This window comes from Hemitrygon akajei, chromosome 20 (genome assembly GCF_048418815.1).
Source record: "Hemitrygon akajei chromosome 20, sHemAka1.3, whole genome shotgun sequence".
In the NCBI taxonomy this organism is placed as follows: domain Eukaryota; kingdom Metazoa; phylum Chordata; class Chondrichthyes; order Myliobatiformes; family Dasyatidae; genus Hemitrygon; species Hemitrygon akajei.
In genome coordinates, this window is record NC_133143.1 from 21,929,216 (window position 1) to 21,957,072 (window position 27,857).

The window sequence follows — 27,857 nt, forward strand, 5'->3', positions numbered from 1 at the left end:
CAGTGGCCTACGGTACAAATGCATGTTATAGGCAAGAGGGAATACTCTATAGATTGCATTTTTCACTTAATAATTGGAAGCATTGCTTTGGGCAATAGAAATTCTAGACTGCTCAGTACAAGGTTGGACTGTCAGCTTGATTTCATGCTCACATGCATGAAGGGGGATCGAACCCATGCAGAGACGACACATGCACAGATTGTTCTTTAATGGAGCTTTATGAGGTAAAGCAGTCCTTTATGTGGAAGCCATGGAACTGGGTGAATTGCAATATAGAACACCAATATACACCAATATTCAAAGCCCCTGGAATAATGAGCAGTCTGCTTGAAACATAACTCAATTTCATTAAAAGGTAACTCTCTGGGGAGTGTGGGGCTTCTTAGAAGAGTTTAATATTCTTTAAATGGCAGATCAAAGCCATGCTTGTACAGTAAATGGAGTCTTAAAAGCAGATGGGCATTTTACAGATGTTGAGAAGATGTATGTGTTTGTCTTAGAAGCACTTTTAAGAGATCAGTTTCACTTTTAGTTATGAAAATGTGCATTGAGTGGTAAAACCTAGATTTTTCTTTTTCTCCATCCTACTTTCCAGAATGTCACTATTCAAAACGGGTTGTAAAATAGTATGGAGTGCAGTGGCAGCACTAAGGGTTGAAAAGTTGGTTGCTGCTGCAGGGGCTTTGTAATGACCACTGAACCTTGGCACTTGGATACACAGGCACCGACTCCTCACAAGAGTAAGTTAGAATGTGCTTATTAAAGTTTTGCAGAAGAGCAGGGAGTACGTATACTATGGTAAGTTGCCGATACTCCAGGCTTGGTGGCAGAAGCTGTATTAATCACTTTCAGAGATGAAATTGTTTACTGGACAGTGAGCTGCTTATGGGAACTTGCCCACTCACTGGGAGATCAGTCATTATTTGGATCATTTGCCCTTGATTGCTCCGGGAAAGCAACATGATCGTGTACAAAAATATAGTATATTCGGTTTTCTGGGGCAGATTTTTAAAAGCTTACATTTGTGGCCCCACCCCAGTACATTCTGTGATCCTCCACGTGCCAGTAGACGAAGCTGATGGCAAGGACCTTGGGTCGCACAGTGACTTCAAAATCTTCTGTACAGTTCCATTAGAAACAATACAGTTTCTAAAGTATGAGGTTAATGCCAAGTAGAACAATACTGTCTACATGTCTGGGTGTTGTTACATCTACCATGAAATTAAACAGTTGATGTTTTGATAAGATTTTTTGTTTACCCAAGCACTGATTTGAGGACACAGCCTTCGAATAAAGTAATGTCTCTTCAAAAGTGGGATGAGGAGGAATTTCTTCAGGCAGAGGGTGATGAATCACTGGAATTTGTTATCACTCAGGGCTGGGGAGGGCATCATTGGGTGCATTGAAGGCAGAGTGATAGATTGTGGATTGGTAAGGGGTTAGGAACTACAGGGAGAAAGTGGGAGAATAGGGTTGGGGGAAAAAAATCAGCCATGATTGAACACAAAGCAGATTTGATGAGCCAAATAGGCTAATTCTGCTCCTATATCTTATGGTCTTATGATGTTCCATCAGAAAACTTTACCAAAAGACTCCAACAGTAGTGCAAAAGCAGAGCTTGTTTTCACCAACAAGTTGGCAGTGATGGCTAACTTTTGTCATTCTGGGTCACTGTAGCCCTACTTGTAAAAATTGCACACAAAGGGCATGGACTTCATTTGGGAGGTTCACAGAACAGCTTCATAGGGCTTCCCTCTGTAACACATGGTTTCAACCTGGTGTCCCCTAATGGTGTATTGTGTATTCTCCCAGTTGCCATACTGTAGCCTAGTACAGCTGGTCTTTGTAGGCAGCTTTTAAATGGGGTAACATGATGCAAGCTACTCTCGTCCAGCAACAGGGTGGTGGCGCTACTGAATGAGAGGATGCTGCAGTGGTAGGACTGAATGTCAAATTGCTCGGGTTAAGACCATAAAATTTAGAAGCAGAATTAGGCTATTCAGCCCATTGAGTCTGCTCTGCACTCAATCATGACCGATTTTCTTACTCTCAAGCCCATTCTCCACCCTTCTCTACATACCCTTAACCTCTTTAGCAATCAAGAATCTATCAATATCTACCTTAAACTCACTTGGTTTCGACAGCCTTCTTGTCAATACCTCATCTCTGTGTTATAGGATGGATAGTGAGGTCAGCTGAGAAGATCATTGGGGTTTCTCTTCCTGCTATTACAGACATTTACACTACATGCTGCATCCGCAAAGCAAACAGCATTATGAAGGACCCCACGCACCCCTCATACAAACTCTTCTCCCTCCTGCCATCTGGAAAAAAGCACCGAAGCATTTGGGCTCTCACGACCAGACTATGTAACAGTTTCTTCCCCCAAGCTATCAGACTCCTCAATACCCAGAGCCTGGACTGACACCTTACTGCCCTATTGGCTTGTTTATTATTTATTGTAATGCCTGCACTGTTTTGTGGACTTTATGCAGTCCTGGGTAGGTCTGTAGTCTAGTGTAGTTTTTTTCTGTTTTTTATGTAGTTCAGTCTAGTTTTTTACTGATTCATGTTTAACACCATGGTCCTGAAAAAACGTTGTCTCATTTTTACTATGTACTGTACCAGCAGTTATGGTCGAAATGACAATAAAAAGTGACTTGGCTTGACTTTATTCGAAGGCTGTGTCCTTGGATCTTGGACTCTTCAACTCTGTCACATTTATGTCATTATCCACTCTTGAGGGATTTAGTCAGGCTACTGAAGAGCAGTACTGAGTTTTTTATGCAAGGAAAGTGCAGAAGATGTTCATGGTTTCAACCAGGTGCTTTTGGCAGGAACTTGACAGGGAGATCTGTGTAGGTACATGAAGGAAGCTGGCTCCAAATTACCAGCTTCACTTGACTTCTTATGGAGATTCCCCTGTGGGCTAAAGGCGAAGTAGATGAAGTCTCCTGCCCTAGGTAATGAACTGAAGGGGATGTCCCTCATGCAGAGTGACCAGCAAGCTGTGAGGTGTAGCAAAGATCTCAGCAGTAGCCTGAGCTAGGAATCTTGAGAAGACTATGAACCCGGTTCCCACAGCTGGAGCGCTTAAGACGCAGGTAAGGTTGTACTTGAGGCCATGGAAAGTCATGAATCTAAGTGAAACAAAGAATGCAGTAGACAATTGGCCCTTTAAATAGCATGGTTTCATGGGGCAAAGCTCTTCTATGAATAAATGGGTACTTTTTTTAGACTAGTAAAGTTCCAGACTTTATTCTATGATCACTAGTATATTGTTGTCCTTGCGGTGTCTCTTACGGAGCCAGAATGATTTTTCAAACATAGATCTTTAGCTTTGGTGTGATGTTGAGGTTGTTAAAGAGCTATGGGGCAGTAGTAGTTTACATTGGGATGGCTTTAGTTTACACCAGGATCTGCTCTGGTCTGAATTAGCAGCTGTCCCTCTTTGTGGAAAATGGGAGAGGAGAGGACAGAAATTGTAAAAAAAGAATATCCAGCCTGTCAGCCTTATTTAAACTAGCTGGGATCATTTTGTCAAGCCTCATTTATACAGTATACAGTTGGTAACCCATTTTAATATTTTGTTTCAAACTTGAGTCTTTTTTTAAAGAGGTTGCATATACATACCTTAAGTTGTGAGCAGCTGTGTCCACATTTCCATTTAACTGAGAAACATCTCGGGGTGATTCAAATCCCCTTTGCCTGTTTAAATTCAATGCATAGTCTGGAGCAGAACAGTTAGCTACAGGAAAGGAATTACATAGTGTATGTAATTACACAGCTATGTCCCATTAATAGAAAATTCAATAATGTACTTCAGGAAAATATAGTGGGTTACACTTTCCTCAGTGTGTCATGTTTATTCAAGTGCTAAACTTATAATTTTGACATAACATCATTTGGAGTTTACACCATTTCTTTACATCATACTATATGTTTCCAATGAAATTCTGTATGCTGTTTGACTGAACTTTCTCAAAGAGATTTGTCCATAGTGATCTTCTAAAGTTTACATTGACGTCATGTCCTTTCTCTTTGTTCAACCAAAAAGGTTCCATTGCAGGTAACATAGAAAAATGATCCTGCAGATGCTGGAATCTGGAGCAACACAAACTGCTGAAGAACCAAGCAGGTTAGACGGCATTTATGGAGGGAAATGGATAACTGATGTGTCAGATTAAGACTCTATTTGGACTAAGATCCTATGACCTTATAGATGCTGCCTGACCTTCTGAGTTCCTCCAGTGTTTAGTGTTGTTGGTCCACTGTAGATAATGTTGTTTGGTAGCATGAATCGAAAGAGACCAAAGTCTGCAGACTGGCTCCTGACATCCATGATAAAGCAGCCTTTTCATCTTGATAGCAGAATCGTCGGCTACAGAATGAGAGAACCCATTCTAAAGCACTGCAAAGGTGGATTTCATTCACTTCAAAGGCTACAAAAGTAAGCAATGAATGCATGAGGATGATAAACCTGTGGTCTAATGTAGATTAGCCCAGATTATATTGTTTTAAAAATTTCCTGTCGGTATACTTTTTGAACACAGTGCAGGAATAATTTTTGAGTTTGGGCAGTTGGGTAAAGCAAGTGATTCTGGACCAGTGGCCCAATATTCATTGCTTCCATTAATGATCCTGAGGTCAGTCCAGCTGGTGGTTGGACCCAAGGTTGCATAAAGAAATAGCTTGGTTATTGGAGTGTTTGCCAACAGAATTCCTGACTTTACTTCCTTACGTGAAACTGGCCAGATCTCTCTGTTACAAACTTGTCAACAGAAGAAGTAATATGAAAAATTTTCTTTTGCGATTAAGATCACCAACAGACCTGGGATGACAAGAAAATCACAGATAAAGTGTAAGGGGAAACGGGCATGTTCAGCAACTAATGCAATATATTTTGAGTATTTCCAGTTCTTATCATTTTCTAGTCTCATCCGTAGTATCAGCCTCACACTCTATATTGGTTGCATGGTCTATATCAGCCACGGCTGACCTGTGTCAGCCTCACACTATCAGTCTTCTGCATTTTATTTCTCCCTCCACTTGAGTGGCCCTTCAGCCCACAGAACCAGAGGTGCTTCTAGCCATGCTGCAGCTCCATCTTACAAACTTCCAGCAGTCAAGCCCATTGGGCGTGCCCAGCTCATCAGTTTCATATAAGGAGACAAAGGTACCATTGTTCTAGATTTGGCAGGGATTACTTGTTAGTTTTCAGGGCATTTCTCTGCACAAGTGCAGGAGGTAAAAGAGGAGGATTTTCCAGCGTCAAAAACTTTTGTAATTGTATTTGGGTGTGTGAAGGAGTTTGCTCCCTAGGATGAATGCCTGGGACATCCAGTGATGGGAGCATGGGGTATTTGCTGACTGGAGGTTGAGTAATAAAAGCTGCAGAAGCTCGTCCTAGCCTGCACAAGGCCCAAACTAAAATGCATTTGAAGCCTAAATATTCAGGGAAACTGTTTGCAGACACTCACCCAGGCTGTGATCCATACCCACCACTGAGCCCAGCCCAACCTATTCAGACTTTAGACCCCATCCAGCCCTGCAGTAATGGGCTTCCCTTCTCCATATTGTTCCAAAGAGCCACTCTAGAGATGGATAATTATTAATAATTTTACATAAAAAGCACTTTTCCTTGAGTGTTCCACTTCTTCCCTGACGCTCTGCGCCCCAACATTATGGTGCACTTTTAGGCCACAGTCAGCAGTGACCACACTACTTCTGATGTATGTAACAGAAGAGAAATTGGTTAGAATTAATTTTGAACAATGGGATTCCTAGAAAACCTGGTAGTTTAAGTGGCTGAGGTAAGTTATCTAGTAGTTAATAGCAAATAAAGTCAAACAGAAGTTGATGGGTGTGTGTGTGTGTGTTTCCTATACCTAGCGAGAGATATATATAGATATGTGTGTGTAACGTAAAGGGAGAGGAGGCAAAGGGACCATTGGCATGGCTCCAGTGGGCTGAATGGCCTCTCTCTTAATAATAACTGCATTGCTTGTTAGTCAGCACCTGTAAAAGAACAATGATGCAGACTGCTGCTATTTTGATTAAATAGTTCTCACTTAATTCCCTGAGATCATCTTTTGTATATCATCTACTCATTTCCTCTTTGTGGTGTAAGTCTTCCTTATTTTCCAATTTCCAGAAAAGATTTGTCCCCAGAAGGCACTTCATTGTTTTGCTTCATTAGCTATAACGATTCATCTTTTAGTATTTATCATTTAAGGTTCCAGTTCTTTCGGTTTGCTTGTTTACTTGGATCTCGTTTAGAATATTTTTTGCGTGCATAGTTCAAGACTTTAAACATACAGTAAGAATTTAATACTTCAGATTGAGAACTATAGGAATAGCACGAATAAATGACATACTTTGTTCTCTGAATTGTAATAAAGTTTTTGAATAGTGTTATTTTCTTTGTGCATAATTTGGGTGTCCTGTGTGGAAGTCAGGACAGATTTGAAAACTGTAAAGTTTAGTCCTATACAGAACAAAATGTTTTTGAGATATTGGAATTTTTAAAGAACCTTTTAGAAGTATTTCCTGTACTGTAGTATGTGTGTGTTTGAACATTTTGAAGGAGAATGTTGAACTGATCTGAGCTCCGTCGTTCTCAATGGATTTGCATGATTCCTAAAACTAAAGATAACCTTTTCAATGAGCAGCGAGTAGCATCAACTGGTTTTGTACTCACTCACCCCTGGGGGTGATGTGCAGAATCTTATCATTTGGAATTTGCTCAACTGTCTTAGCAAAGCAAACAGTTGATGTAATTCTCATTAAATCCCATGAACAATAGAAATAGAAAAATGAGCAAGTGTGCATCTTTCCTTCCTGTCCTTTGGTGCAAACTTTACAGTGACTTGACAACAGAAGAAATAAGATTGGGGGGGGGGGGGGGGGTGACTTTAAAGATCAAGATTCCCAAAGCCCAAAATGCAGAATTTGCAATAAAAAGCGCAAGTAATGGGAAATGACCAGCAGCTCTGATTCCATCCAAGAAAAACAATGAATTAACACCTCAAAGAAGGTTGATTTAAAAAAAGCAAATGCTTTGTGAGAGAAACAAAATTAATGTTTTAGATTGTTGAACTTTTGTTTGGCCTTTAGATTTGTGATTCTTTAAACTGTAAAGAAGCCTTTATTTCTAATGTCATTTTCTATTTATTTCTAAATTATATAAATAATTTTCTGTTATTCAGAACAAGATAACTAGCTTTTAAAATCTAGCTTTTTAAAGTTAAACACAACTTCTTTTCAGTAAGTTGTGATTTTAAAAGCTAATCACAACTTAGTGAAAAACACAGAATAGTTTACATAGCCTTTTGTCAGCTTATCTGTTTCTTGTATTTCCATTCTTCCATCAGTGTTACACGGTAAACTCCAGTGTAGGGTGGTGAAAAAGTTCAAAGTAAAATTTATATTCAGAGTCCATATATGTCACCACATACAAACCTGAGATTATTTTTCTGTGAATCTATAGAACAGTAACTGTAAACATCAGGAACTATAAACTGTAAACAAACTGTGCAAATGCAGATATAAATGAATAGCAATAAATAACAAACATGAAATAACAATATAACAGAGTCCTTAAATGACTGTAGCTATCCCCTTTTGTTCAAGAGCCTGATGGTTGAGGGGTAGTAACTGTTGAATCTGATGGTGCAAGTCCTGAAGCACCTCTACCTGATGGCAGCAGTGAATAAAGAGCATTGCCTGGGTGGTGAGGATCTTTGATGATGGATGTTGCTTTTCAACAGCAACGTTTCATGTAGATGTGCTCAATGGCTGGGAGGGTTTTACACGTGATGTACTGGGCTGAAACCTTTTATAAGATTTTCCACTCAGAGGCATTGGTGTTCCCATACCAGGCTGTAATGTAGCCAGTCAGCACACTTCCCACCACACATCCACAGAAGATTGTCAAGGTTTTCGATGACATGCCGAACCTCCACAGACTCCTGAGGAAGTAGAGCCACTTGTTTCACAATAATATTTATATGATGGATCCAGGACAGTCCTCTGAGATGGTGACACCCAGAATTTGAAGTTATTGATCCTGTCCACTTCTGATCCTCCAATGATTACTGGCTCACGGACCTCTGGTTTCCATCTCCTAAACTCTAAAATAAGTTCCTTGGTCTTATTGACACTGGGTGAGAGGTTGTTGTTATTATACCACTCAGCCAAGTTTTCAATCTCCCTCCTGTATGCTGATTCATCACCTCCTTTGATGCCGTCCACAACAGTGGTGTCATCATCAAACTTGTATATGGTGTTGGAGTTCTACTTAGCCGCACAGTCTTGGAGCGGATCCAAGTCACCACTCAGACAGGAGCTGATGTGCTTCAACACCAGCCTCTCAAAACACTTCATTACTGTGGATGTAAGTGCCAGTGGGCAATAGTCATTGAAGCAGGCCACCATGCTCTTCTTGGGCACCGGTACAATTGAAGCCTGCTTGAAGCAGGTGGGCACCACACACTGCTGGAGCAAGAGGTTGTAGATATCTGTGAATATACCAGCCATTTGGTGGGCACAGGTCTTCAGTACTCAGCCAGGTACTCCATCCAGACTGGATGCTTTCCTTGGATTCACTCTCTTGAAGGCAGCTCGCACGTCATCTGCAGATACAGAGACCAAAGGGTCATTGGGAGACATGGGGGTGCGCAATGGTTCCTCCCTGTTCTGGTGATCAGAGTGAGAGAAGGCATTTGAGCTCATCTGAAAGTGAAGCGCTGTTGTCCCCTATGTTGTGAAAATTTAACTTAGTAGGTGGTTGTGACATTCAAATCCTACCACAGCTGTTGAGCAGCCCTCATTGATTCTAGTCCAGTCTGGAATCTCTACTTCACTCAAAGATGGTTTTCTGGAGATCGTACCTGCACCTCTTGTAGCATTCTTGATCTCTCGACTTGAATACCTTTGATCTGGCTCTCAGCAGGTTCTGGATTTCATTATTCATCTAGGGCTTCTGATGGGGAAAACGGTGTACAATTTCATGGGGTCACGCTCGTCCACAGCTTTTTTAATAAAGACTGCTGACCCTGGTATAGTCATTCAAGTCCTCAGCTGAGTCCTTGAACACGGCCCAGTCCACTGACTCAAGGCAATCCTGTAACCATTTCTCAGCCTTCCTTGACCACCTCTTAGTTGTCTTGATCTCTGGAGCCTTGCTCTTTAGGCTGAGTCTGTATGTAGGTAGAGTGGATTCTAGGGTAGTATATGGTGGCATGCACATACTTTGATAAATTTACTTCGAAATTTGAACTTCTCTACCTGACTTGTCACATCCTGTGGTTGCGTTTCAGTGCAAAATTCAAAGAGTGAAGCATCACTGGAGATGCTGAAGAACAGATGAGATGAGCATATTGTTGCTTTTTCTTCAAAAGAAGTAGCACTTCAAAGAATGGGATGGAAGATTGCTGGCCATCCAACCAATGACTGTCCCAATCCAGTATCATGGGAAGTAATTAACTGGTCTCTCATTTCCTTGTGGGGTTTTGAGGAAGAATGGCTGATACACTTGGAAACAGTGACTGTGCCTCAGTGGGCAACTTGTTACTGACAGAGCGCTTTGGGCCAGTCTGAGGACATGGAAAACTATTATATAAATGTAATTCTCCTTATTAAAAACTGTTGAACTGCCATTTCATTTCAGACAAATTCCTTCTATTTTGTGGATTTCACAAATTCCACTGCTCATTTCACAACCTTTGCATTGCCTCCAGTAGGAAAGTTTTCCATCTTGTCACAGCGTATATTATCATCTGCATTATTTGAAAAACATATAATCAAATTACAAGAATATTGAGAGCAGGGAACCTGTGATAATGAAGGCATTAAGAGAACCCAATCAGCAACGATGTACAAATACAGTTTCCTGACTTTACTACTATTGTTTGTTCATACCTTTCAGCTGTTATTCGTATACAGTCAATTTCCTGATGGATTTTAGTGAACAATCTATTCTGTGTGAAGATACTGCAGTAAAGTAGTCCAGTGCAATGTGAAGGAAACAACCAACCAGTAGCCCGCTTTGAGATGCTGGATATTGCTAATTGTATAAAGTTAATGTGGTTGTCAACACCTGGGGACCTGACAATACACAACAGATGCTGATGAAGAGTTTATATTCCTGGTAAATAATTCCTACTGAGCAATTCTTTGTTTGCTCTCTAAAGTCCTTTTATAGCCCCAAAAAAAAGTAGTCGGCTGCTGTTCAGCTGTTAACTTGCAAGGCTTGTATGTCACTGGCTGATGTGCTCAGTTAAAACAGGTGGTCTCATAATGGGACAGAGTGTGTACTCACTTTATTTTGTTTTCACTGAAGAAGTGGCTTAACAAAAGATCTATGTCTAGCGTCGCTGTACACCTGCTCAGTGTGTGTGTGGGTGAAAGCGCTAGGCCCCTGTTAGTCTGAAAGAATATGATTTTCCAAAAGCACCAGGAATCAAGATAAAAACTTGGTATACAAAAGCCACATGGATGATTCCAGAAACATTAAGAGATATTTTAGAAACTCTTTAAGACAACATAAATAATTTTAAAAATATAAATAATAACTTGTGAAAGTGCAACAGTACAATTTCTAAAAGTTATTTCTGAGTGAAATAATTGGGATAGGATCCCTGGTTGTGTGGGTTCAGAGAGGGGGCACCCCTGTGTAATGCTGGGAAAACTCAGAATAGACTCAACTAGACTCCAATTGGAGCCAGGCAACACAACTTGATAGATGTGAAGATGTCTGTTGCTCAGTGTATTGAGGGCTCACAGGCGCCTGTATACGTCCACCTCTAACTGCGCCGGCATATGGAGCCACCGATGAATGGTTTGTTTTCAGGCCTGCTACTGAGATGTTCCGCAGTGCAAGAGGACCAAGGTGTACTGAATGGGCCTTGTTCTCGCACAGTTTATAGAAAATCGGGCAAGTCCTGCTGACTTGGGGGAAATGCTTGTGGGCTTGGAGAGGAAGGCGGAGCAGAAGAGTAGTTGTGCCGGGATCAGGGTGGGAACTTGAATGTGAGCTGTTGGGCTCGATTTGAAAGGTAGGGACTGGCCTTTGGTCAGAGTGTGGTTCAGTTTCCAGGACTGGATGGGTGCCAAGGGCTGGGATATGCCAGTGTCATTTATTGACCTGGAGCTGGTGTGTGGGTGTGGTGGGAGATTTGTGCAAGATTCCCATATGGGAGGGAAGAGGAGTGGTAGGGTATTGGTTGGCAGTTCAGTGATTGCAAATGAGGAAGGGTTATGGTTGAGTCGAAAGTTGCAAGCAGTTAATAGAGTGAGTCTGATGTCCTGGGGACTCCATAGCTGTAACATGATACATCTCTCCTTTTAAGTGGTATAGGTTCGGCTTGTGTAGAATAGGTGAGCTTTAAATGGATCTGCTGGGGCATGTTCCTAATAAACAGACCAGTTAATGTTGGACTCAGAAAGCTGCCTCCTATCTGGGCAGATCTGGGAGGCCAGCACGAAGTATGGGATGACATTGCTGATAGGGAGATGCTTTGCAATGAAAACGGTAACCAAAAGCAAAATCACTACGGCCATCCTGTTGCAGAGGGTCTGTTGAATTTAACTCACATCACCCACAACCCAGAATCTCAATCTCAGTCATGCTGACTGAGGTTGTACAAGCCACTTGATGTAGCAATGTTTTCCTTTCCCTTTAAGATTCTCTTTAAACCCTACCTCTTTGTCATTACTTTTGGTCACATAATTGAATTTGGTCCACAGTTCTTTTATTTGGTTTGGAGTCAGTATTAAAAGCACTTCCTTGATGTTTAATATGCTAAAAGTGGAGCAACATGAAATTCATTGCCACAGGCAGCTGGACCAAAAGATTATTGTTCATTGGGACAGTGAGTGTTTTCGTCCAGAGGTAGCAACCACGTATCTGCTCCCAAGTGCCCATCACAGAACTTCCTTTGTCCACTGCGCCGTGCCACTGGGGCAGACCATCTCAGGGACTGCGACCGCGAGGGAGTGGAGGGTGATGCAGATGTGTAATCCATTGTGGCAAGGGTTGACATAAAAATGATCATAAACTGTTTCCATTTTTGAAATAGTGAGGTGCATCCAAATTACTAGCCCTATATCAATGCAAGAACTTATTTTGTATTTGATATTCCATATGACTGTTTTTCCCTTGTTGTTACTAATAACAGAAACAAAATGTGTCCTGCAATCAATGTAAATAATCGAAGGTGTTCGAACCAGCCAAGTGTATAATTTGTAATGTTGGAAGTTCAGCATAGAACATTGCTCACTCATCATTTCTGACCAAATTATGTGGTCTTTTAGATCAAGTGATAACTTTGATTCTATGGCTGGATCTCTTCCACAGAAGGAAAAAACACACACAAGGTTGGTGTGATGGGTAACCCAGTGCATTGAGTTGTCATAACATGGTGCCCTTCAGCAGGTTGATGTGTGGTAACCCAGCTGCATCAAACCTTTCTTAATTTATGGAAGTACTTGCTTTGAGCTGGTCTCTGGTGTTCAGAAATAAAAGTATAAATGGAGCCAGTGCTAAATTTTACACCCTGCTAGGATGCATTGTGAAGGTTATAGTATCACCAACATTAATACTACCAAACTACCTGCAGAACCGGCAAACCATTTTATGTTTTGAACCTCTGTAGGCACCAGGTACGTGAGAGAGGAATCCTGAGTTGTGTTGGTTTCCTGGAGCGTAGAAGAATGAGGAGCTATGGTATTCAAACATATAATATCTTAAGGGGCTTTGCAGGTTAGATGTTGAGATGTTTTAGCTGGGGGGGGGTTCTTAAACAAAGGTACATAGCTGCAAACTAAGGGGGTGGTCATTTAAATCTAGTGCACATAGAGATTTCTCCTCAGAAAGAAATGAATTGATGGAATTCTTTGTCCCTAAAGGTGGTGGAGATAAATATTTGAAAAAGTAATGAATGAGGGTTATGAGGAACAGGCACAGAAGAGGAGTTGAGGCCAGTGTAGATCAGCCTTGATCATATTGAATGGCAGAGCGGGCTTGAGGGACCTGGTGGCCAACTCCTTCTGTTTTCTTGTGTTTTTGGAGGGATGTAACTGCAAAATATTGTCTATTGTAAAAGGAGCCAAATATCTTCATTCAAGACATTTACATTTTACAGCTACAGTTACATCTTGTGGAGTTAGTTTGGCTCTCCCAACCGCTAAATTCATTCACAAGTCAACTTGAGAGCTTCGTGGTGCTCTTGCCTTTAATGTTATAACTGATGGGATGAGGAAAAGGAAAACAGCAGTGTTTCCTCAGTGCATGCACCTTGCCCAATGATGAAGATGCAGTCTTGACCTTTGCAATACCACCATGGGTGGGACAGAGGTTGTGGGGGGGTGGGGGGTGAGGGCTGTGGAGAGAAGAAAATGTAAATATCTGCTGAAAATAACTTTGCATGTGTTGGGTCAGGTGGTGTCATAGTCATGGAGCACTACAGCACAGAAACAGGCCCTTCAGCCCATCTAGTCCATGCCAAGCTGTTTTTTGCCTAGTCTCATCCTTCCATCTCCCTGCAACTAGACCATATCCCTCCATAACTCATCCATATACTTATCTAAACTTCTCCTAAATGTTCCATCACATCCACCACTTCCACTGGCAGCTCATTCCACACTCAACACCCTCTTGAGCTTAGGTCCCCCTCAGACTCCCCTTCAATATTTCACTTATTACCCTAAACCTACAACCTCCAGTTCTAGCCTCACCCAAACCTGAGGGGAAAAGGCCTCCTTGCTTGTGTCAGTTGTTGCTTGTGCGTTTTGTTGACCCTGTTAGGGAGAGCAATTCCAAAGGAGTCCCTTCATTAATAATTTGCTTTTGTAGTGAATGCTGCACATATCCCAGAATATATAGTGGATAAGGAGCACATTGGGTCTGGTCTCTCCCTTTGGGGAGGAGGGCTTTTGAAATTCTTACAAATAACAAATTAACTGACAGCGTCTGTGAGCATTGAGATTAATCTGGTGAACAGCTGTTACAGACACAAACAGCTGAGGTAATCCTGTAAAACCACAGCTTTTGCAGATGACGGTACACAGTCGCCTGATAAGCCCCAGCTATTCTTTCTATCAGGGCCTTCAATTGTTTCTCGGCCCCAGGCACCAAGCTCTGATTTCCACGCATCAGGGCTTTTTAGGAGCCGGTGACGGACAGTTTGATGACTGCTTCCTATGTGCTAACTCCCAGGGAGAAAAACACAGACTGAGCATTTGCTACTGATAGACCAGTGGTGTTTGCCTAATGCCCAGTATACATCAGTTTTAAATTAGTTTTGACACTGAGAAGAAGCCCAGTTCTCTTTGTCGTTTGGATTTTATGACAGAGCAGTGGGCCAGAAGTAGCAGCTTTGGGCATGAAGAATATTCTGAGAACCCTTTACCTCTCTACCCAGAAAATAGTTATGCACAGTAATAAAATGAAGTAATTTATATAACATCTAATAAAATTTGCATTACATCACAAATATCATTTATTTGTTATGTGCTATGTCGTATGATGTGGGTGATCACGGTCTTTCCATGATCATAATTGTTCTTGGCAAATTTTCCAACAAGTAGTTTGCTGTTGCTTTCTGAGCAGTGTGTCTTTACAAGACGGGTGACCCCAGCCATTATCAATACTCTTCAGAGATTGTCTGGCATCAGGAGTTGCATAACCAAGACTTGTGATATGCACTAGCTGCTCATACGACCATCCCACCACCTGCTCCCATGGCTGCAGGTGACCCTGATCAAGGGTGGGGGGGGGGGGGCACTAAGCAGGTGCTACACTTTTCCCAAGGGTGACCAGCAGGCTAGCGGAGGGAAGGAGCACCTTACACCTCCTTTGGTAGAGACCAGGAGACATGGGAGCAGAATTAGACCATTTGGCCCATTGAGTCTGCTTTGCCATTCAATCACAACTCCTCTTTTTCCCATTCCATCACAACTCCTCTTTTTTCCATTCCTCAGCTGCACTCCCTGGCCGCCTCCTCTTGATCTTTGCCGTGTCCAGTCAAGAATCTATCAAGCTCTGCCTTAAGTGCACCCAAATCCCTCCTACCTTGAGGCTGTGCCCTCTTGTCCTAGACTGCCCCACCATGGCAAACATCCTTTCCACATCTGCTCTGTCTGGGCCTTTCAACATTAGAAAGGTTTCAGTGAGATCCCCCTCATCCTTCTAAATTCTAGCAAGTACAGACCCAGAGCCATCAAATGTTCCTTGTATGATAATGCTTTCATTTGTGGAATCATCCTTATGAACCTCCTCTGAACCCTCTCCAATGCCAGCACATCTTTTCTTAGATGAGGGGTCCGAAACTGTTTACAGTACTCAAGATGAGGCCTCACCAGTGCCTTATAAAACTTCAGCATCACATCCCTGCTCTTGTATTCTAGACTGCCAACACAGATGCCTTGTGCAGGAAGGCACAGAGTCGACTGTGCTTCCTTAGAAGGTTGGCGTCATTCAACGTCTGTAGTGAGATGCTGAAGATGTTCTATAGGTCAGTTGTGGAGAGCGCCCTCTTCTTTGTGGTGGCGTGTTGGGGAGGAAGCATTAAGAAGAGGGACGCCTCACGTCTTAATAAGCTGGTAAGGAAGGCGGGCTCTGTCGTGGGCAAAGTACTGGAGAGTTTAACATCGGTAGCTGAGCGAAGGGCGCTGAGTAGGCTACGGTCAATTATGGAAAACTCTGAACATCCTCTACATAGCACCATCCAGAGACAGAGAAGCAGTTTCAGCGACAGGTTACTATCGATGCAATGCTCCTCAGACAGGATGAAGAGGTCAATACTCCCCAATGCCATTAGGCTTTACAATTCTACCGCCAGGACTTAAGAACTTTTTAAAAGCTATTATTAATGCTTTTTGAGATAGTGATTTAGATGCATATCATATTTTTTTTACTGAGTTAAGTATTGTATGTAATTAGTTTTGCTACAACAAGTGTATGGGACATTGGAAAAAAATTGAATTTCCCCATGGGGATGAATAAAGTATCTATCTATCTATCTATCTTCTTGAAATGAATGCTAACATGGCATTTGCCTTCCTCACCACTGACTCAACCTGCAAGTTAACCTTTAGGATGTACTGCACGAGGACTCCCAAGTCCCTTTGCATCTCAGATTTTTGGATTTTCTCCCTGTTTATAAAATAGTCTGCACATTTATTTCTACTACCAAAGTGCATGACCATGCATTTTCCAACATTGTATTTCATTTACCACATTCTCGTCCATTCTCCTAATCTGTCTAAGCCCTTCTGCAGCCTTCCTGTTTCCTCAACACTGCCTGCCCCTCCACCAATCTTTGTATCATCTGCAAACTTGGCAACAGATCTATTTATTCCATCATCTAAATCATTGATATACAGCGTAAAAAGAAGTGGTCCCAACACCGAACCCTGCGGAACACCACTAGTCACTGGCAGCCAACCAGAAAAGGATCCTTTTATTCCCACTCGCTGCCTCCTACCAATCATTCAATGCTCTAACCGTGCCAGTAACTCTCCTGTAATATCAAAGGCCCTTAATTTGGTAAGCAGCCTCATGTGTTATCTTGTCAAAGGTCTATAGTTTATTTTCTGCTGCTTCCCTCCTTTCTTTAAGAGTGGAGTGAAATTTTCAATTTTCCAGTCCTCTGGCACCATTGCCAGAGCCCAATAAAAAATCATTACTAATGCCTTCACGATCTCTATGGCTATCTCTTTCAGAACTTTAGGATGCAGTTCATCTAGTCTGGGTGACTTGTGCACCCTTAGATCTTTCAACTTTTTGAGCACCTTCTCTCTTGTAATAGTAACTGAACTCACTTCTCTTCCCTCACATCCTTCAACATCTGGCACACTGCTAGTGTCTTCCACAGTGAAGGCTGGTGCTTATTTAGTTCATCTGCCATCTCCTTGTCCCCCATTATTATTCCTCTGGCCTCATTTTCTAGCAATCCTATACTCTCACGTTTCTTTTAATTTTATATATATTCTTAAAAAATCTTTTTCTATCCATTTCGATATTGTTGGCTAGCTTGCTTTCATAATTCATCTTTTTCCTCCTAATGATTCTTTTAGTTACTCTCTATAGGTTTTTAAAAACTTCTCAATCCTCTGTCTTCCCACTAGTTTTTGCTTTGTTGTATGCCTTCTCTTTTGCTTTTACATCAGCTTTGACTTTCCATGTCAGCCATGGTTGTACTATTTTGCCATTTGAGTATTTCTTCATTTTTGGAATATATCTGTCCTGCATCTTCCTCATTTTTCCCCAGAAACTCACACCATTGCTGCTCTGCTGTCATCCCTGCCAGCAGCTCCTTCCAAATTACTTTGGCCAACTCCTCTCTTGTACCTCTCAGTTCCTTTACTCCACTGAAATACTGCTACATCAGACTTTCTTTTCTCCCTATCAAATTTCAAGTTGAACAATCATACTGTGATCACTGCCCCCTAAGGGTTCTTTTACCCCAAGCTTTCCAATCACCTCTGGTTCGTTACATAACACCCAGTCCAGTATAGCTGATCCCCTAGTAGGGGATCCACCCCCACCACACAATCACAAATATGCTGGCCTGAAATTAAATTGATTTGTAAAGGACCTCCCTTTGATTGGACCCCTGGATACAAGTTTCCTTGGCAGGAATTAAGTTTCTGACTGCTGCATTTAACAACATTCTTGCTGTTACATTATACTGGCAAATTTTAAGGGCATGTTTTAAGGTGAGAGGGGGAACATTTAAAGTAGTTATGTGAGGCAAGTTTATTTTTCCCCACACAGAGTGGTAGATGTCTGGAACAGCTGCCAAAGGTAGTGGTGTAAGGAGATACAATAGTAGCTTTTAAGAGGCTTTTAAATAGACATGTAAATATGCAGGAAATAGTGGGCTGTGGATCACACACCAGCAGAAGAAGTTTATTTTAATATGGCATTGTGTGCCTGTGCTGTACTACTTTTTGTTCTGTTTTCACCTCTGCCCATGGGGCATTGCTTATGCTTGTTGCCTGACCCACCTTCATCAAAATTAGAAATGGGCTGGTCTCTAAACTCAAAAGGTTTCACTTCCAACTCGTGTCTGTGTTTAAAATCACCTCCCAGATAAACTGTGAATCCAGTCATCTGCACTGAATTTTGCAATCAGTGCTTATCTATAGGATAAACTCAACTATTACTAATCTTCTGTGGAGTTGCTGCCCAATTTGCCCTGCTGCTTTGGAAATGTGCTGCAAAGAAGCTATTCCATCATTTGTTCACTAGACATGGGCTTGATGCATTGAAGTTCTATAATTTTAAAATTATTTCTTTATATGATAATTACAGTCAAATAGCTCGTGTAAAAATCTGTTTTCACAAGTGAGAGTCTTTTTAAGTAAATTTTGCCAATTTCTGCTTAGTCCTACTTTTCCCTTCCAATGTTTGCTCTCTGTATGAGATTTATACGTAGCCTGTACATCTTATTTTCGATTCCCTAGTTTGGACTCAATAAAGATTTGTCTGTTTTATTGGCGAACCGCATTGGCTGTTTCTGCTGTCCAGAAATATGACTTGTCGCCAGCAGAGGGTGCAATATTGGATCAGACTCCACGTTCCAGCAAGTCTGCGTGAAAATGCCGTCATCTGCTGTCAACAGCACGAATAGCAATTTCTATGTCTGTGAACTGGTGTCTGGTGTTTATACTTGATCGTCGTTGGCTTCCAGTCAGCACTTGTGTTTGTTCACTTCTAGTTAATGTACAAACTATTTAAGTTTTAACCAAATGGTTGTTTCCATTCTGTATAGAAAAGATCAATGATCATTCCAGCAAGTACATATTTATTTTTAAAAATCTTTTTATTAAGTTTCAAATTAATAAACATAGCAATAATGATAAATAGAGATCAGGATTATATTAATAATGATTAACATGTACAAACACAGATTCCAAGTAACAAATGGAGTTTAGCCTCCCAATCTCTTAGTAACTAACCATGAAAAACCCCTAAACTAAAAAAAACAAAGATTGGGCTGCCATATTTCATCGGTTAAAATTATAATTTGTCGTTAACTCCGCTGCTCTATACATGAGCAAAATATTACTGAAAAACGATTCAGAAAGGGTCAACTGACATTATATGAAAATATTGAATAAATGGCCTCCAAGTTGCATATTTTCATAAAGACAATCTTCAGCCATTGCATGCATAATTTCTTCTCAGGCAGTATGTTTTAAATTAAGTACAGATTGCAAGAGATTTGTTGATATTTATTTATTGAGCTACAGCATAGGTAATATTTATTTGAGTCACACTGCCCACCAATCTCTGGATTTAACCCAAGCCTAATCACAGGAAATGTACAATGACCAATTAACCTACCAGCCGGTAGGTCTGTGGACTGTGGAAAGAAACCAAAGCCCCCGGAGGAAACCCACATGGTCACGAGGAGAACGTACAAACTCCTTACAGGCAGCAATTCCCGGAAATTGAACCCAGGTCGCCTACACTGTAAACCATTGTGCTAACCACTACGCTACAGTTGATGGTTGGTGCCTACGTGGTGACTACATGCTCAGAGGTCAATGTAATCACCATCATAATTACAACTAAAGTTCTGTCTTTTTTCTTAAACCCCCAGGGTCTCACAACATCTGCACCATCTTCTGGAGCTTGTCCACTGGCTCCACCGCCTCCCCCTCCTGGACCCCCTCCTGTCCTGTCGTCCGAAGCATCCGAGGATGAAGCTCGTTCCCAACTGTTTGCTCAGCTTAACCAAGGGGAAGGCATTACTAAGGGTAAGCATATCAGTACAGCTAAGTGTATTTGGGTGTACATGGAACAGGGTAGGAAGGAAGTCCCTAGTCTCTGCTGTTTCCATATTTCTCATTATTAAATCGTCCGGCTTACCTTTGGATAGGCTAACCAGATAGATAGGTAAGATAATTGGTAGGTACAAAATAAAAACCTATTACGTTGTCTGTAATGCAGCAAAATCCAAATTTGGCACTGTCTTGGAGAGTGGGGTGAAATTTTGGACCAATTTTGGAGAGTATTCTGCAGTAAAAAGGCATTTTCACTAACTGGATGTTTTTTTTTTGCTTTATGCTTTATTCTCGGTAAACTTTGGAGACTGTTAGATGGGAAAATTCCAGATCAGCAGTTTCTGTGATAGTCGAACCACCCTATCAAGCACCAACAATCATTCCACAGTCAAAGTTACTTAGATCACATTTTCCTCCCCATTCTGATGTTTTGTCTGAACAACAAATGAACCTTTTGACCATGTCTGAACACTTATATGCATTAAGCTGCTGCCGCATGATTGGCTGAATAGATATGTTTATTAATGAGCAGATAACACGCACAAAATGCTGGAAGAACTCAGCAGGCCAAGCAGCGTCTATGGAAAAGAATGAACAGTCAACGTTGTGGGCTGAGACCCTTCATCAGGACCAGGGGGAAAAAAATGAGAAGTCAAAGTAAGAAGCTGGGGAAAAGGGAGGAAGAAGTACAAGGTGATAGGTGGAACCAGGAGAGGGGGAGGGAGTGAAGTAAAGATCTAGGAAGTTGATTGGTGAAAGAGATAAAGGGCTGGAGGAGAGGGAGCGGGTAGAAGACCATGGAAGAATGGGAAGGAGGAGGAGCACCAGACGGAGGTGATGGACAGGTTAGGAGATAAGTTAAGAGAGGGAAACAGGAATGGTTGGGAGGGGGAGGGCAATTACTGGAAGTTCGGGAAATCAGTGTTCCTCCATTGGGTTGGAGGCTACACAGATGGAATATGAGGCATTGCTCCTCCAACCTGAATGTGGATCCATCACATCAGTAGAGGAGCCCATACACTGACATGTCAGAATGGGAAGTTGAATTAAAATGGGTGGCTACGGCAGATCCTGCCTTTATCTGGCGGACAGGTGCTCAGCAAAGTGGTCTTGCAATCTGGATCGGGTCAATATAATATACGGGAGGCCACACTGGGAGCACCAGTTACAGTACAGGACCCCAACAGACTCACAGGTGAAGTGTCGCCTCACCAAGAAGGACTTTTTAGGGTCCTGAATGGTAGTGAGGGAGGTGTTGGGGCAGGTGAGGCACTTGTTCTGTTTGCAAGGGTAAGTACCAGGAGGGAGATCAGTGGGGAGGGACGAATGGAAGAGGGAGTTGCATAGGGAGTGCTTGGTGGTGGGATCTGGTTGGAGATGGCGAAAGTTATGGGAATTATGTGCCGGACGTGGAGCCTTGTGGGGTGGTAGGTGGGAATAAGAGGAACCCTATCTATAATGTGGCATAGGAGAATGGGGTGAGGGCAGACATATGTGAAATAGAAGAGATGCAGGTGAAGACAGCGTTGTTGGTAGAGGAAGGAAAGTCCCTTTCTTTGAAGGAGGAGGACATCTCATTAGTTCTGGAATGAAAAACCTCATCCTGAGAGCAGACAAGATGGCACGATGTGTACTCCAAGTAGCTGTGAGAATCAGTAGGTTTATAAATGATATCAGTAGATAGACTGTCTCCAGAGATAGACAAAGATTGAAAAAGGGGAAAGGAGCTGTTGGAAATGGACCGGGTAAATTTGAAAGCAGGGTGGAAGTTTGAGGCAAAGTTGACGAGGTCGACAAGCTCAGCTTGAGTGTGGGAAGCAGCACTGATACAGTTGTCAATGCAGCCTAGGAGGAGTTGGGAACGTGGACTGTTCCACATAGCCAACCAAAAGGAAGCATGTGAGTGCCTTTGGTGTGAAGGAAGTAGGATGAGCTAAAGGAGAAATTATTGAGAGTGAGGATCAGTTCTGCCAGTTGGAGGAGAGGGGTGGTGGAGGGAAACTGGTTGGCTCTGTTGTCCAGAGATAAGCAGAGAGTAGCACGGTCTAGCACATAATTCTCCATAAGTTCTGCCATCTCTAACAGGATCCCACCACCAAGCACATCTTTCCCTCCCTCCTCCCTCTCCCCCCCCCCCCCTTACTTTCCACAGGGTCGCTCCCTACACGACTCCCTTGAGGCGACACTTCACTCGTGAGTCTGTTGGGGTTATATACTGCATTCAGTGCTCCCGGGGTGTTTCTTGTATATTGGTGAGACCCGACGTAGATTGGGAAGCTGCTTCATCTGCCAGTAAAAGTGGGATCTCCCGGTAGCCACCCATTTCCATTTCGACATGTCTCTCCATGGCCTCCTCTGGTGCCACAATGAGGTCACACTCAGGCTGGAGGAGCAACACCTTGTATTCCATCTGGGTAGCCTCCAACATGATGGCATTAACATTGATTTCTCAAACTTCCGGTAGTTGCCCCCCCCCCTTCACCATTCCCCCATTTCTGTTTCCCCCTCTCACCTTATCACCTCCCTCTGGTGCTTCTCCTCCTTCCCTTTCTTCCATGGCCTTCTGTCCTCTCCTATCAGATTCCCCCTTCTCCAGCCCTGTATCTCTTTCAGCAATCAACTTCCCAGCTCTTTACTTGCACCTGTCCCCATCTCCTGGTTTCACCTATCACCTACACCCACTTTTAATTCTTCCTCCCCTCCCCCTTCACCTTCTTGCTCTAACTTCTCATCTTTTTTTCTCCAGTCCTGATATGTTTCAATAGGTACATTTAATGTCAGAGAAATGTACACAGAATTCTTTTCCTTTGCGCATCCACTAAAACAGAGGAGTGCCCCAAAGAATAAATGAATGACAGTTAAATGTTAGAACCCCAAAGCCCCTCCCCCCAGCTCAATGAAGGGCCTCAGCCCGATAAGGTGACCATTTACTCTTTTCCATAGATGCTGCCTGGCTTGCTGAGTTCCTCCAGCATTGTGTGTGTTACTGTCCAGCATCTGCAGACTTTCTCGTATTAATGAGCAGTTGTGCAGGTGGCCACTTTATTAGGTATAGGTGTATCTAGTAAATAGGCCACTGAGTTTATTATCAGCATGAGTAGGGGACTGACAAAATAACAATGAACAAAGTCAAAATAAGCAGCAATTTTCAAGTTGGAAGCAGTGACTAATGAGTTTCTATAGGGCTTCAACTCCATAGAATTTATATTGAAGGTCTAGCTGAAGGGAGTGATGGTACTGTAACTGGATTTGTTGAAAATACAAAGATGGATGGGAGAGCAAGTCGAGAAAAGGATGGAGAGTCTGCAAAGGGACAGAGATGGGTTCGCTGAGTAGGCAAGATTTGTCAGATGGCATTATAATGTGGAGAAATGTATGGTTATTGAGTCTGGTAGAAGGAAAAACAGAATACTATTTCATTGGAGACTATAGAATGCAGAGTGTTGCTCCACGGAGTGGACATGGAATAAGAAGATAGCATGTAGGTACAGTAAGTAATTAGGAAGGAAAATGAGATGTTTTTCTTTCAAAAGGGATTTACAAGTCCACCCTGCACACCAACGACAGCAAAGCCTCCCTTCCTGATAGGCTGAATGCTTTCTGTGCACAATTAGACCAATTGAATGATGTGACATCGAGGAAAGCCCCCTCTCTTCCTGGGGAAAAGGCACCCTGTCTGGCTGCAGTGGAAGTGAAGACGACCCTAGCCAGGGTAAATCCACACAAAGCTGCAGGTCCGGACAACTTACCTGCTCAGGTGCTGAGGGACTGTGTGGCCCAACTAACAGATGTCTTACCAGACATCTTTAATACCTCTCTGAAACAGTCTCTTGTCCCTGCAGGCTTCAAGGCAGCCTCCATCATTCTGATGCCCGAGAGCGATGGCAACTGGCCTAAATGATCACTGCCCAGTGGTACTGACATTAGCAATCATGAAATGCTTTGAGCGCTAGTAGTGGATCGTATAAAATCCCACCTTCCAGCTACATTGGACCCGTTCCAGTTCGCCTACCACTCAAACCAGTCCACTTGTGATGTCATAGCCTTGACTTTCATACTTGAGACTGGACCCAGCAAAATTTACATTCATCCAAACCATATTTGCTGAGCTTGGGAGAATTTCAGGGATGCACTATAATTACATGTAGGGTGAGCTTGCAATTGATAACTTTGGTGGTAGTTTTCAGTTGTAATGAGTTCCCAGAGACTAAAAAGTTGAGCATTAAAATTTTCTGAAGGAGCTAGTTGTCCTTAAGAATTTAATTACATAGGGAATCTTTGGCCCTAATCCATCCAGTGCACAGTTTGATCCTGATACCATTAAAATAACATTAAATATTCGTAAATGTGTTAAATTTTAAAGCAACGTGTCTTTTCAGGAGTGAAAATTCTTTGTTGTATATTAAGAATTCTTGCAAACAACAATTTATGTCTGATCAAAAGTTGATCTTAAAATAAATTGTAGGTCAAGTTCAGTTTATTGTCATCAACCATACACATGTATGCCAACAAACAAAACACATTATTCCAAACTAAGATGCACAACACAGTACATATAACTCTCACACATAACATACAAAGTAATATTACCACAAGTATAATAACAGATAAAAAGGTGCATTTATGACATAAGTTTACTGGTGCTTCATACGTGATGAGACCCGGTGGTGCAAGGGGTTGAGTAGTCTTACAACCTGGGGGCGGAAGCTGTTTCCCATCCTAACAGTTTTTGTCCTTGTGCTATGATACCTCCTGCCTGATGGTAGGGGGGTCAAAAAGATTGTTAGACAGATAGGAGGGATGATTGACAATGCTAAGTGACCTGTGTAGGAGCCCTCCTGATAAATGTCTCTAATGGGTGGAAGAGAGACACGAATGATCCTCTCAGCAGTCCTTTGTAGGGACTTGTGGTTAGCCAAATTGGTAGAGAGAATTGGATCAAAGCTGAACATATGCCTGTGAATTGGAGCAGTTGGTTTTTTATGTGTAGGTTACAATCTAAAACCCATGTGATGGATCTTTTTGTGTGGTAGTGACTTTTCCAATAGAACTCTAGCCCATTGGGAAATTGTTTGTGGGTGTGGTGATATCATCAGTTGTGTGGTGTTCATTACAGAAATTTGGACAATAGAAGCAACGCATGGCCACTATTGAACTAGTGAGTGGGTGAGGACATGAAATAGAGTATATCATGGAAAATCCTCTTAGAAAAAAGGATCTAGTGCTTTTCCAGCATATATGGGCTCCTCGGGCTTCCAGCCAGGTACAGGTATTGATTATAACTGACATTTCAATGACAAACTCTGCCATCATCATCCCTGTACCCAACTGAAAACCCGTGAAGAGTTTATTTGTTCTCCTAGAAAAATAGAAAAGCACAGTTTTTTTGTCAAAGTGGGGGTATTGGAGGCCTGAGTATGAATCACTGAAAGCTAATCTGCAAGTTCAGAAACCAAGAAGATAAACAGAATCTTGCCATTTAATCAGAGATGATCTGTGTAACAACTTACACTGCAGTTACAAAGGGCCCTAATGAGACAACACCTAGAACATTGTGTTGATCTTGTTTCTATACCAATCTTGTTCATGTATGCAAGTACGTACTTGAAAGCGGGAATAAAGATTTACCTAGTAAATTGTGGAGCAGGGGTTTGCCAACCTGACCCTTTCCACAGACGCTTTGCTTAATGGTATTGGTCCATGTCATCAGAAAGGTTGGGAACCCCTGCAGTAGACATTGTGCCAGGTCTATGGTTTTGATCATCAAATACCCTTTGCCCCCCCAGTCAGCTAAAAGCTGTGCTGGCACACTGATGTCTTCCTTCACTGAGAGGTGGCTCCCATGGAGTGTGATGCAGCAGGCGTGGGTTCATAAACCATTGTGGTCTTAAGGACGTGTGTTGGGATGGCCACGTGCAATGCCTATTGGAATAGCATTACACTCAGCACATATTATGAAGGTAACAGACAATATACATTGAGAAAGGTACATACAGTGAATAGCACAGCATACAGTAAGTTTGTACACAATGTACAGTAAAATGGTTAGACACATTGTGCTCGACACTCTGCGAACAAATGCGTCAACATTTTACACAAAACAATGTCGTCATGTTGGCTCAGAGATGTCAGTGTTAGCCAGATTTTTCTTTTAACACCTTGCAGATGAAATCATGGTTTACTCACTCATCAAAAGGTTAACTTATCTCCAAAATTAGCACTCCTATCATACAGTATCAAAGCTAAACAAAACACAGGAAGTTAATTTGTTAAGTGCTGTACTTTTCTACTTTCTAACCAGCCTCTGTAAATTTAATCTTCTAAATCTGAGGCAAGAGTGCTTTCTATCTTCACCATTAAGATTAGTACTTCATTAAATCATTTAGTAATTAAAACTGAAGCAGCCTGAGTAATGTGAGCAGTCTGATGTCACCCACTTTTGCAAGAAGAATTGAAAGATGGGCGATTATCCAAATGGAAAGAGATTGCAAATGTGTGTATGGTGTTCTTGTTTATGACTCACACAATTTTGGCAGGTTGGTTCAAATAGTTAAAAGGGCAAATTACAGATTGGCCTTTATTGGAAAGTGGTTAGAGTTTAAAAATAAGAAAGTTCTGTTACAATTGTACAGGGTGTTAGGGAAGCCTCTGCTTGGAATACCGTGCACTGTTTTGGTCCCCTTTCCCAAGAATGGATATATTAGCTTTGGAGGGAGTCCAAATGAGATTGACCAGGATAATTCCTGGGATCAGAAAATTGTCTTGTCAAGAGATGCTAAACAGGTTGGGTCTGTATTTTTTGGAGCTTAGAAGATGAAAATGATTTATTAAAGTACACGAGATCCTAAAGGGGGCTTGACAGGGCAGATCTTAAGATGGTTTTACAAGCTAGAAATTGTGGAATGATGGGCCATTGTTTGATAACGATGAAGATAAAGGACTGGACATTTAAAACTAAGGCTTGTAGAAATTTCTTCTCAACTATGGTGGTGAATCTCTGAGAAATTGAGTGGAATTGTTGCATGTTTTTGGTAACAACACCGTAAATTGTTGTGATTCACGATGAATAGCCTGAAAAGGTAGTGGAAGCAGATTTGGTAGTACAAGTCATATAGACTTATTACAGATGATGAAAGTATTGGATGACTTTGCAAAGAAGTCTTAGCAGAGAAGTGGGATGAATTTGATAGTTCTTTCAAAGAACCAGCTCAGGCCAATGGGCAGATCAATACTGTATCCAGGTTTTGTTGTTTTTGAGAACTTTTACTCCGTTCTCCCTGATTTTCCTATTGGACATGTATCATACTCAGATGCACAAACTCCTTAACTAAGTGAACAAAATCCAGTACTTTACAGCAGAGACAAAAGAAATTGCAGATGCTGGAACTGGAGCAATAACAATATGCTAGAGGGACACAGCGGGTTGAGTAGCATCAGCGGGGTTGAGGTACCGAGGGAGAGAAACTGTCAACACAGGACTGATGCTGGTCAACCCGCCAGATTGTTTTTGCTCCAGTGCTCTGCAATGCTTCGCCCAGGCTTGTATGGTAAATGCAACCAATTCTTTTTTCAGTTGCAGCACAGTGACACAATCTGCTAGCTCAGATTCAGCCTACCAGGTGTCTCCTGATTTCTGGTGCTGTCTGTGTGGCTGCATGAGCTTTGTTGGGGTGTGCTGGTTTCCTCCCATATCCTGAAGATTAATTGGCTGCAGTAAACTGTCCCTTGTGTAGGTGGGTGGTAGGAGAATTGAGGGAGCTGAGGTTCAGGTGAGGGAGAATAGGATAAGGGAAGTAAGTAGGTGAATGAGACTGATAGGATTTTCGCAGCAGCCACAGTGGATTGAATGCCGTTGAAATATAAATACTTACTCTGCAGGTCTTCGCCATGTTGCTGATGAGCAGAAAACCCACAAGAATCCGAATCTTCGTTCACAGAGTGGGCCTGTCAATTCGCCATCGAAAACTTGCTCGCCTAGTCCTACGTCTCCCATGTCTCCTATGCAGCAGCCAAGAACACCTATCCTGGCACTGGAAGGAAAGAAGTGGAGAGTGGTAAAT

General features: G+C 42.1%; 1 protein-coding gene across 2 annotated transcripts in view; it reads left to right on the forward strand.

Annotated features, from left to right (window-relative positions):
- cap2 (cyclase associated actin cytoskeleton regulatory protein 2) overlaps nt 1-27,857 on the forward strand; it is a 197,309-nt gene that overhangs the window by 153,978 nt on the left and 15,474 nt on the right. For both annotated transcript variants that reach the window (XM_073023997.1, XM_073023996.1), the window contains exons 8-9: nt 19,614-19,770; nt 27,676-27,851. In XM_073023997.1, the coding sequence (XP_072880098.1) occupies nt 19,614-19,770; nt 27,676-27,851 (333 nt within the window). The remainder of the gene's footprint in view (nt 1-19,613; nt 19,771-27,675; nt 27,852-27,857) is intronic.